The following is a 12,081-nucleotide window of genomic DNA, read 5'->3' on the forward strand; positions in this document are numbered from 1 at the left end:
TTGGACTTTAGATGACCTGTGAAATGAATCCTAATGCTGCTCTATGTCTGCAGAGTGTGTATAGATAAGGTCTGCTGAAACATTTGCTATAATAACTTGTTTTTTATGGCTAAGCCAGTTGAGATACTGAGATAACTGATTAATGCAGGTTTATCATTAAATGCAATGTTTTATGTTAATGCTGCTGTATTTTCATCCAGCCCTGACAGTGACAGGAAGAGATATTTGCCTCTATGGTTGATGAGTAGATGGGCCATTAACAAGTGAAAGTAAAAAGCATATGTGTGCATATTTTGAGAGCCTCTAAAGCTTTCAGCGTATCTTTCTGTAGCTGATCGGGTAATCAATAAAGTCTGTCTCAACACGGTGAAATGCTGAGGGGGAGTCAGGCTCCGTGCCTCAGGGTCAGCCTCTGTCTCTAATGAGGGAAGAGAGGGGATGCAAGGTCTCTGCTTCACAGACAGCAAAAGGCAACTAGTTAACCTCGTTTCTGCTCAGAGCAGACCAGCTACACTCTGTCCCTTCCTTCATCCATCTCCGCAGTTCCAACCTCCTCTCCAGAGGAAAGGCTCAGTCTGCAGACAAATGTGCTGCTTGTACCTAATTTAGAGAGCTGTTGTGTGGAAGTTGCCCAAGCTAACCTCCTTTGTCTGAAGCTTATGATTGTCTCAGCAAGTCGGCTCCGATACCTGAACCAGTGCATGCTCCTGCATTTTCTGACTGCCGCAGCAATAACTCAAGCCAGTCACTGTGGCTGTTTTCAGTGACGTACGAGAGATACAATCAAAAGCCTGGGGGCTTAATTACCCTCAGTCTGTCTTGAGTATCATAAGCAACCAACACTAATTACCTCAAGTGCTGATGCACTTTTCTCTGCTTATATAGCAGAATAAGACCAGTGATGAAGGACCGAGAGTCGGACCGCTGATGAAGGATGCAGAGAGGGAGCTTTCAACCCAATCCTGGGCGTAAATTACGTAACAATGTAGTAAATATTCATGACAACCATGGGACGGAATCCTTGCTCTCTGAAGTGCTGAGCAAACACTTTGCCTCAGCCACTCTAGACTGTGAGGAGGATAAGAAAAGCCATAAGGAGCTGAGAAACATTGCAAGTATGGAGATGGAAAACGGAATTGGTTCTGAAACTGTGATGGTGTGTGCTGTCCAGTTTGCAGACTTTCATTCATGTGCTCTTTCGTGATCATATCATCCATCAAGTATAATAAGCAACTCTGAAAAAAAACCTGCAAAATATATATGAAAAAAGGAGAAACTACTTCCAAAGACATAAAGCTGCAGCTATTGAGAGACAGAGTAGCTCATACACCAAGTTGTGCCATAAGCAAAAGACTCATCTTATTAGCTTCACAGCAACAGCTCAGGTGAGAAAAAACAGATCGAGAGGCCGAAAGAAGCTAGTACCAAGTTTGTAGAAGAAATCAGAAGTAGCGAGCATGAAACCTTCTTGCTGCAAGGGAGTCGACTCATGGTTTTATTTAGACTTTAATGATAGAGAAAGAACCAGAATCTGCAGGATGCACTGTGAGAAAGTGCAACCTTAACTCTACTTGTGAATCAATATCCTGGCAAGCAACAGAGTGATTTCTGATGGGTCTCACTGACACTTACACTCTGATATTCAGAAGTGTTAAATTCAAATAGTGTTAGAAAGGCCAAAGTGAAAGTTTATGACAAGTATTTCAAAGAAAAACTATAATATTCTCACTTGTTATGTAAAATGAATACATATAAATCTTTAATTTGTTGAGTTTGTTTTTATTTTCTGAGTATACCCGCTCTCCCTCAACCTGACTCATCTTCTTCTACTTCAGTTAGTAATTACCTGCATCTCCCGCAATGCCACTGGACAAATGCCAGAGAATGAGCATGACTTTCTTCACAAAGTCACCAAAAGTTTAGGCATTTCCACCGACGCTGAGAGACACTAAACACTTGGCCAATTTAATGACCACCACTCAATAACATTCCTCCAGCTTGCCTTTAACAGTCGTGGAGGCTCTGAATGTGCATTCTGGGTTCTTCGTTCTTTCTACAGCAGTGTGTTGCCTTGCAGCACCTTTATAATAACTGCCTCTCTCTTATGAACTGATTGATTTTTGCCTCCGAAGCCTCATTTCACTCAGAAATACCTTATTTGACAAAATAGCCGCATAATTACGTCAAACAGCAATGCGAGCAATGCAGTCAAGTAAATTCAAATTTAATGCGGGGCAGTAAAACGAGGATGACGGATGGTGGATGTGATGAAGCTAAATTAATCACAGTGGGAACATTTTTGTTTACGTTATTAATTTATTCACACACAAAGCTGAAATCGTGAAAAGAATTTTTTAGAAACAAAGGCACGACAAGAAATAATGTGTATCTGCTGCACTACACTTCATTGAAATATGAGAACAGCACTACCTCATGCATATGTATATCATCTTGTGACCTGATGTAGTGTTAATATAATTCAAAATATTAAACCCTGTATTATTCTTTTCACCTGGGGCCACTTCCGGGCCCATACAAATCACATTTCCATGGCTTCTTGTTTCCCTATCAGTGTGATTCATGAAAAACCGTTACGCCTGTCGAGTACAAAACAGAAGATAAGTTGATTAAAGGCTTTTTACGGCTTCCCAGTTCTCCACAATGTTTATTTGAAATACTATAGATGTGAATATGGAAAAAGAACTTTAGGAGCAGTTACAGCCATTGTTGACTTTACTTTTTATTTGTCATTATTGTATGTTTCTCTTTTTAAGTAACTTTAGGTACCAAAGAGAACCATATTTACTCACTGGGTCTGTTATATACACTATTTTCACCTCAGTCACACTCAGATGGGAATGTTTTTCGGGCTGGGTTGTTAGAGCAGTTGTCAGATTTTGGCTGTATGAGCATCCGATGTCCATTTAATTATTCAGAGATGATACGCATGTGCTATCAAAAAAGAAGTGTTTTCAAACGCTTGAGGTTGGACAATTCATTGCCTTCCTTCAGTCTGTTCTCTTTTCTGTGAAGTAGCAGAGCTATAATCAAACTGGCCTGTTTACCATCCATTTTTTCGCCGGAGTGGTACTTGCCATGCCATGTTGTTGCTTTCAAAAACAAACCTGAAATGTGTCAGATTTTTTTTCAATCCCCTGCTGACACAAAGACTTTGTGATACTGGTTTAAGATCTTAAATGATAGTGAACATGTCAGAACAGAAAACCCCTGTGTTTGTTTTTGCATCGCAATCCACCACTGGAGGTGGATGCCGTGTGCACATATTCCATTACCTAAAAGCCTTTTCTCCTCCTTCCATTTGTCCCACTTTGGATGCAGAGAGTTTGTACAGGGGTGCTCCATAGTTTTCTGCAGCCAAGGTGTTTGTAGATATGGCATAAACATGCTCAGCTAATGGCTGCTTCCAATAACTTTCAGTAGATAGTGGTTTTGTAAAGGGAAAGACTGGGAAACTCTTGGTTTGTACCGGCATGGGTTTGACCATTCACCGCTTGCAGTTAACGATAATTTCCTACTGTAGGTGAAGAAATAACACAAACTTGTTTACCAGTTCCAAATATCAAAGTCTTTTCATGAGTGCTTTGGAGAAGATAATTTTTAGCAACCATATCTTGACTATAGTGTTTCATGCTTGGAGTGAAGTGACAGCATCTTGTAGCAGTCTCCTTTTGCCCTCAATGGGATTTGCCAAGTGGATCTCAAGGCCCTGTCAAGGCGGTTGTTCAAGCCCACTGGGCAGACGCCTTTAAGGCCTTGTGTCCATCAAAAGGATGCTACATACTCTGGCTTGAGCTAGAGGGGAATAATTTGTCCACCCTTTGGGTCCATCTAAAGCTATCAGAGTCTGAGTTGTGCTACACTCACACAAAATTTATTCTTTGACCAAGAACACTGAGTCTTGGATGCTGACGCTCTGCCCTTTAGAGCAGGAGAAAAAAAAAGAGAAAAAAAGCTAAATAATTTGTTCCCACTGCCGATTTGGCGTATGATTTGGAACACACAACAGATTCATTGGCAAATTCTGCCCACACAGAGGCTTGCCAATTCAGCCGTGTGAAGACATCTCCAAGTCTGTGAGTGGACAGGCCCTCCTCTGGCGGTTCATGTGCCCTCCGTGAGGGTCCTGGCAGCATCGACAGCACTATGTGGTGGAACATTGGTGTTGGAAGTTGTGCAGTAGCTTGCGGGTGTAGGAGTCATCCCAGGTTTTGGGCTTCCCTTTATACATGGCTAAACAGTATCTTAAGAAATGTGTGTGGGCTCTTTCTGCTGTGACCTTTGCCCTCTGCGGCGTGAAGTTAAGTTAGCAGTGATGCTGTAGTTCAACTCTTTCTTTTTGTGCTCGTGCTCTGTGCTAAGAGCCTCATCGTGTCATATCTTTGCTTGAGCAGAGAGGTTGATTGTGGACTGCTGTGGAAAACACCTCCCACAACTCAGTGCATATATGAAACGGAGTCATGTGCAGCCTGAGAAGATGCTGTCAGGTGTCATGAGGCGTTGGGGCAGTGTACTAACCAATCTCTTCTGGCAATCTATATTCTGCAGTGCTGTGAAACGAGACACTTCCCTGTCTGAGATATGTCACAAGTGGTAAGGATAATCAGACTGTGCATTCCCATGATGACAAAGGTTGTTGACAGGTCGGAGCATGGCACTGGAAAATGACTAAAACACATAGTTCATCCACCACTTTCTAAAGAAGCACCAAGGATTTGTAGTGCAACATTTATTCCATATGATTTGTGACACATCAATCAGGCTTCTTTACGTGGCATATTGTACTATTTATCTTCATGCTCTCTGCTGTGCAGTTAGTCTGAGCTAGAATGGCTTCAGACAGGTGAGATATTGTTGAATCAATGCCACAGCAGGAGGCCTAATTTTCTATCGCGTGCTTTTAAACGATGAAGTTTGTGTGAATAGAAGAGATGCTATATGTGGTATTACTTGCGATTTGAAATCTGAATGCTAGCAGAAGCTCTGGCTCTGAGATTCATTCAGACTGACGTGCACATTGTTAGTCAGTGATCAGTCACAAATTGAAAAAGGTCCTCACCTGTGTTCACAGAGTAAAGCCACGATACATAACCACACATAACCATTGTTTCTTACTTCTACTGACTTTAAATGACAACAACCTGCTTTGACACAGGCCTTTTGCTGATTAGTTTTGGTTAGTGTAGTTTGTTGTTGCAGCATCAAGCAAGTGTTAAAATAGACCCGTCATGCAGTATATTGTTTATGTTTTGTTCCCATTTGCACATCATATTTGCATCTGTTGACCCAACAGCTCATTCTGTACGCTATGTTCAATAGCAACACAATGAACTTGTGGTGCCATGCATGACTTCCCTGAATTAATTAGAAGAAGGCAAGATTGAGGACTCGTGGCTAATTAATGTCATTAGTGAGGAGAATTATGGTGTAATGATCAGCGCCTAGTTTTCTGGACAGAAGGAGAAACGTCTGAAAGTAATGTCATTCAGGCCGGTGGGGAAATAATAAGGTCATAAGGAAAGCGACAAAAACATGAAGTGAGTGTATGCATGTGGTCCTGAATGTTTATGTTCCAGTAAAATGATCCCTGTGTGCTTACAGTGTGGTGATATTTACACTCTGTAAGGATTAAATACATTGTTTGCTTTTATTCTATCTTATTTTAAAGTGAAAATCTGATTGCCAAATAATGAAAGAGTTAGGCAAGAGTTAGTGTGTGCTGTAGGGTGCTCTATGAAATAATTACCCTCTGCAGCCAAGATACTGAAGAGAAAAAGTAAAGTAAGTGCGTGCATGCATGCTGTAGAAGAAACTGACCTTGAAGAGGCGCAATATGTTGGCTACCATGATTGACACGGAGCTGGCAGACGCACCAATCACTCCCACCACTCTCTCAGGCTTCGTGATGATGGGCGGCCCTCCGCTGAGACACTTGACATCAGTTGAGTCTTTCTCAATCAATGCCTGAACAAATGTCAGCGACTGTTCCAGAGCATGGGTGTCCCGGGAGCAGGTGTCCAGTATGCGTGCCCCCAGAGTGATGTTAGGCAGCAGCTCATTGTCATTATTGATACGATCCAGGGCGAATAACATGGCCTCCAGCCTGTGGATCCCTTTCTCCTTCTTCAGCTCTCCACAGGCTTTGCCATCGTTCCCCCTCGCATGAACCGGGAACAGCCCACCCAGAGATATGTCCCCATCAATGCGTATTGAGTTGAGGTGTGTGTGGCCCGGCATTTTGGGTTTGGCTGCCAATGTAATCAAGAAATAACAAGCCAGCAGCAACACCCAGCAGCAGACGCCTCTGTGGCAGCCAATCCACGCTCTCTCAAAGCTTCTTCGCAGAGTCATAATGAAAGGCTAAATCCGCATCCAAATACAAATTCAAGTCCTTTGAAAATGAAAGAGGTGTGCACACATATACCCACACACACATATACAAATGTCCTGAAGGATGGCCGCAATATTTTTCAGAACACAGTTGTCTTCAGAAGTCTCTTCTCATGGTTTCTAGCTCTCACACAAACTCAGTAATACTAATTATGCAGCCTCGCTCTCTTTATCTCTTACCCTTTCTTCTTTCCTCTTTGTGTTTCACTCTTTTCTTACACCTGAGAGCCGTGGATACATGCAGTAACTAAACAGTACAGAGAGTGCTGAGGTGGAGTCCACAGAGAGCACTCTCATAAGGCAAGAACAAAGGTGGGAAGCTTGCCTCTCTTCTCAGGTTCTCCAGAATCACTCGGGTGCATTTAGCTTTCCTCTTGGTCTGTCAAGGAGGCAGAAAGTCACAAGGCGAGCGAGTGGGTTCCTGCAAAGAGAGAGGAGAAGTGTGAGACACTAAAGAAACAGCGGAAAGAGCTACCTCTGTAAATATAAGGAAATAAAAGATGAAATGGAATATTATTTATGCAGTATCAGTAAAGGTGCGTTTATGCAGGGTTCAGCCTTGTATTAGTCTCAGTTAAGGTTTTTCCTCCTTTGTAGAATCTCCTATCGAGTTCTACTTAAGTCAGTGGATGTGAGACTCGCTCCAAAGTGCGCTCCGTTTTAATGAACTGCACTGCATTTTTGCGCTGGCCAGTCGAAGCTCCAGTCTGGTTCCTGGATCCTTAAGTTGAAGCAGAAATAATACCTGGGCCCAGTGCTCCGCACAGGAAATCTTTTCTGTGTTGCACCCAAGCCTCAACTGCTTTCAGACCACAGCAATGAATTATTTCTATGTGCCTTGAGCATAACTGATTTGCTGCTGCTTGGCACTATTCCATAAGCTTCATAACTGCACACTGCTCTCTTCATGGAGATCGTCTCCAGAGTGTTTTACCAAAAGGTTATGAAATACGGCGCTAAATTAAGAGCACAGGATTCTCATAATCAAAGGAACAATATTCCTTGAGTTAATAACATATCTGCCTTTTGCACATCCAATCCCTTGTATCCCCTTTCCCTTGTATCAACAGTGGCGCTGGGTGCTCTCTTTCTTTGCTTCTCAATCTCAAGATACACACACACACACACACACACACACACACACACACACACACACACACACACACGTACGTACGTATATATAAAGTGGGTATGTGTCTGTGTATGTTCTCTCAACAGTGAGCCGACTTCCTCCACAGCGCCAGACTAATAGACTGATGGATCTGGTCACAGTGGGAGAGGCCTGCAGCTGTCCCTCTCTCAATTGACCATCACACACACACACACACACACACACACACACACACACACACACACACACACACACACACACACACACACACACACACACACACATGCGGTATCTGCCAGGTTTTACTTTATGCTGCTTTTGTATGCTAACATACAGCCTCCTGCTGTGTCGCTGCCTGTACCAGAGGACAGAAAGGGCAAAAATTCTTTCAAGATCACATAGTTGCACTACATTGCAGCAGCTGTCAAACCGTGCACTTTGGAGCTGTGATATTTTTTCAATTATTTTAATGGGGATGGAGGTATAGTGGCTGGCAGTAATGGCCCTTTCTTATCATAACATGTTTTTCTCTCATTTTGAGTACGTATTTGGAGATCCCACTGAAGTAGAGGTGTCAAGAGATTTGCCACGGATCATGAATTATTGACGGCGTCGCTGTCTGCCGGTCACATGCGAGTCTTTGCTTTCTTTAACTCTGGACATGGAATCAAATAATAAAGATGCCCTTGCTCGCAGTACACTACACAGTGGCCTGTCTTATGCTGCTTCTCCCATCCTGCTGGGAACCAAAAGGAGATATTTATATCACTCTGCACAGATCATCCTCCTAAAACACAACATCCATAATGGATGAAAGCCAAGCAGTCACTGCATAACATCTCATTCTAGGGGAAAGCCTAGAAGAGAGGAGGGAGAGGAAAGGGTAACTACACAGGTTTGAGTTTTTTAGAAGAGTTAAAAATAGACAGACAGGTAGAAAAGTAAACTGGCAAACATGTTCAAAGGGGACTCTGAGTAATGATGATGGAGCGATGCCTGCTTCTAAACCACCATTAACAGACATTTTTCTGACAAAAACACCATGTAGAAGGAAAACGATCCATGTTATGCAGACCATAATGATTCTCTTGAGCTCTCTGTGCTTCACTTTGAAGGATTTGCAGCACTGGTGGCCCAAAAATAGCTATTTAATTCGACAATTGCATTTCTCTTTGTAGGTATTTATAATGATGTTGTGTGATAATTTTCCCTGAGATCATAATAAAACCAGGAAAATTCATGACAAATGCTGCAGGCAAGAAATTACTTATTTCAAATCAGCCCATCCAATCATAATTGTGATTATAAACTAATAAAACCACAATCAAGATAGCTGAAAATGCACCGCTGAACAAAACAACCAGATTAATGTCTGAAGTGCTGGACAGTATTCTGATAATTGAGTCAGGTTTTAAGAAATCTGAACGATGAAGTCCTCCCTCCCTTAAGATCTTCATGAAAAGGATGGACCCTCGCTGTGCCCCTTCACTGTCATCGCTCTGTGAAACACTGCATGCACAGCGGCAGCTTTACCAGATGTTTAGTCACAAGGCCCAGATGGGCAGAGCAGATAAACATCAGCTGTCTACAGAGAGTAGGAGTTAGGGGAAATTTCAGAATCCATATAGCAACCGTCTCCCTGCTCACTGTGAAGTGGAGGAGCTCCAGTTTCCTCTGCCCTCAACCGGAGTCCCCTGCTGCTGCGTGAACGACACACTGACAGCTGACAGAGCTGAAGTTTTACTCCAGTAAAGGTTTCACTGAAATAGAAGTGCACACTGGATTAATTTGTCAGCACTGTATTTACTGGAGTGTGTCTGGAATTTAGTAGACGAACGGGCTCTTTTCATTAGTGAGTGAAAACCATTCCGTTAAAGTTCTATTAAAGTCAAATTAATCACTTTTAAAACCGGTTGTTTACACTGTACAGAAAATTAATCATGTCTGCAACAGCAAGTAAGTGATTAAGCCATCTCACCAGTTAGCATCTCGCATGTGTTGAGTTAATTGTTTTGCATTTGAAAGTGGGTTAAGGAAAATTGAAGGTACATGTGAGTGGGATTTTTAGGTAATTACATTTTTTGGCACAAATGCGGTTGTTATTAAAAAGTCACCGATGAGTTAAATCAGCCATCCAATTTTATCTCTGCCCCCAAACGACAGGTGCAGTGAAAGAACTTTTTCTGATTTGATTTTTGTTTTTTGTTTTTAAAGCCATTCCTGTCAATTATTTTTAGCTGCACATGTTTTAAATATGGCTCCTTTTTCAACAATGCAACACACTCTGTTCTGACATTTTAATTGAGTACAATCTGCTTAGATTTTCTAAAAACATGGAAAAGTTTAATGCCTCCTAGGGGAGGAAGCTGCTCTTAAAGATTGCTCCAAGTATTGGAGAGCTGGAGAAAGATTAAATGCTAAAATGGAGGGACACATAAGCAGTGCCTCTGAAATAGTTTTAAAAAGTACAAATCTTCCTTTTCTGCCAAATGATCAAAGATTGCCGACAGCAATTCTAAAATTTGAGTCAGCCGTTGGCTACTCGCCAGCTACCAGCAAGCCAGAATGACAAGCAAACTCCCACAAAGCCAGACTGTTTCTGAGGAAACACGGCCAATAATTAGCAACTGCCTTGCTATAAAAAGGTTTTTGTTTGTCTGGCTTTGGTCTTAGCTTGTGTTTCACTTCACACCATAACAAAAAGACATCAGAGTGATTATAACAGCCCCATACATCCACATCCTCCCACCATGAACCCTCATTCACAAGCTCTCAAATCATGTGAAAAACATTTCAGCTATTGTTTATAGCTCCGAGACGCTATATAAGTAACAATAAATGTCCTGAACTGCTCGATTAGTGTCTCCTGTAATCAAGCTCTTTATTTAAGAGGAATGTTTTGATGATTACTAGAAACCTTTTCAACCAAGAAACGAGACCCAAAGATGCAGCAGCTAATATCAGCATCCCCAATTATCCTCTATCAGCTGAGCAACCAAAGAAATAACATTTTCATTTCAGACACGCTAAATAACCAGTGCTGGAGATGCTGCTAGACGTGTACTGTTACTATGTACTTTTTTATGATCTGATGATTCCACATCTTGCTGTTTTATCTGGTCTCTCTGAACATCCTGTAAGCTCCAAAGCAACGCAGTGAGACACACAGCTCGATTTTACATCGTGTCGTCGCTGCAAAGCCTCGCAGTGACATGCGTCCTGCTAATAGGTCCGTCAAAGCGGAGCTGGGCAGTGTCTGACAGTGATGTCCTAATCCAACAGGGAACTGCTGTTTTGGCTGTTATGCTTCAGCAGAGGAGATACTTAGGCCCAAAAGGCCATTATGATCACAGCAGAGAATAGAGATAAAGTCCTCAACATGGAGAGCGTGACACTGCCTGCATGTCTGTGGGCTGGTAGGCTCGAAATACTTGAGTGGGTTTTCTAGCCTCAGATTTATTGTTCATTCTTATTTACATCGTGTTCACTCAGTACGTTTTTGCCATAATGTATTTTTACGCTGTGTGTGTTAAGTTCACCTGCTTGTGGGAGATTGTTTTTACATTTTCATTGGTGACAAATGCAATCACCCACTGGATTATTTTCAGAGATATTTTTTTCTGTAGAGAGAATAAACCAATGACATTTACAGGGCCTACAAAAAGTCTTCACCTCACTCAGAAGTTTTCCTCTTTAATTTCATTTTCAATGTTTACTCATGATCAAATTAGTTCTGCTTTTTGACAAGAATTTTAAATAAAAACTCTTTCAGGTCAAAATGAAAATAGATCTCTACAAAATAATGTCAGGTAATTGAAAATACAAAGTAGGCGATTGTAATGTGACTCCCCTGATTCCACACAGGTGCAATCACTTGGTGCTAAAAGTCACAACATTAGTGAAATGGAGATTTTTTTGAGTGCAATGAATGCATCTCAAATGACTGTAGTATGAAGACATCTCTGAATGTGGAAGGTTCAGTCACTGGTGAATTAGTACTCCTGGATATAACTACACCATGAAGACAAACACTCCAAGCAACTCTGTGACAAAGTTATTGAAAAGAATAAGTCAAGGGATGGATTAAAGAAAATTTGGAGTACAATTAAATCCATCATTAAGAAGTGAGAGGAAATTGGCACATGTGAAAATCTGCCTGGAGCAGGCTGTCCTCAAAAACTGAATGACTGTGCAGGGAAGAGACTGGTGAGATAGGCCGCCAAGACACCTATGACTCCTCTGAAGGAGCTGTAAGCATTCACCACCATGCTTTATGTTGTAAATGTAGATGATGTGCTGTGTTTGGTGTCCACCAAGCATGGATGAATACTAAACCAGTGGCCAAAAAGGTCAATTTTGGTTTAATCAAACCAAAGAATCTTCTTCTTCTAGTTGACTTCTGAGTCTCCTGCATGTCTTCTAGCTTTTCTCAGTAGTGGCTTTCTCATTGCCATAAAGCTTTGACTGGAAAAGAACAGGCAACAGTTGCATATATTCTTCCATCTCAGCTGCTGAAGTTAGTAGGTTATATATGAGTCCCTTTAGAGTAGGTGATCCTTATG

The 12,081-nt window shown here is 41.8% G+C and overlaps 1 protein-coding gene across 2 annotated transcripts in view; it reads right to left on the bottom strand.

Annotated features, from left to right (window-relative positions):
* LOC110956798 (metabotropic glutamate receptor 4) overlaps window positions 1-12,081 on the bottom strand; it is a 192,949-nt gene that overhangs the window by 127,975 nt on the left and 52,893 nt on the right. For both annotated transcript variants that reach the window (XM_022202512.2, XM_022202511.2), the window contains exon 2: window positions 5,836-6,829. In XM_022202512.2, the coding sequence (XP_022058204.1) occupies window positions 5,836-6,369 (534 nt within the window). In that variant the 5' untranslated portion in view covers window positions 6,370-6,829. The remainder of the gene's footprint in view (window positions 1-5,835; window positions 6,830-12,081) is intronic.

This window comes from Acanthochromis polyacanthus, chromosome 6 (genome assembly GCF_021347895.1).
Source record: "Acanthochromis polyacanthus isolate Apoly-LR-REF ecotype Palm Island chromosome 6, KAUST_Apoly_ChrSc, whole genome shotgun sequence".
Taxonomy (NCBI): domain Eukaryota; kingdom Metazoa; phylum Chordata; class Actinopteri; family Pomacentridae; genus Acanthochromis; species Acanthochromis polyacanthus.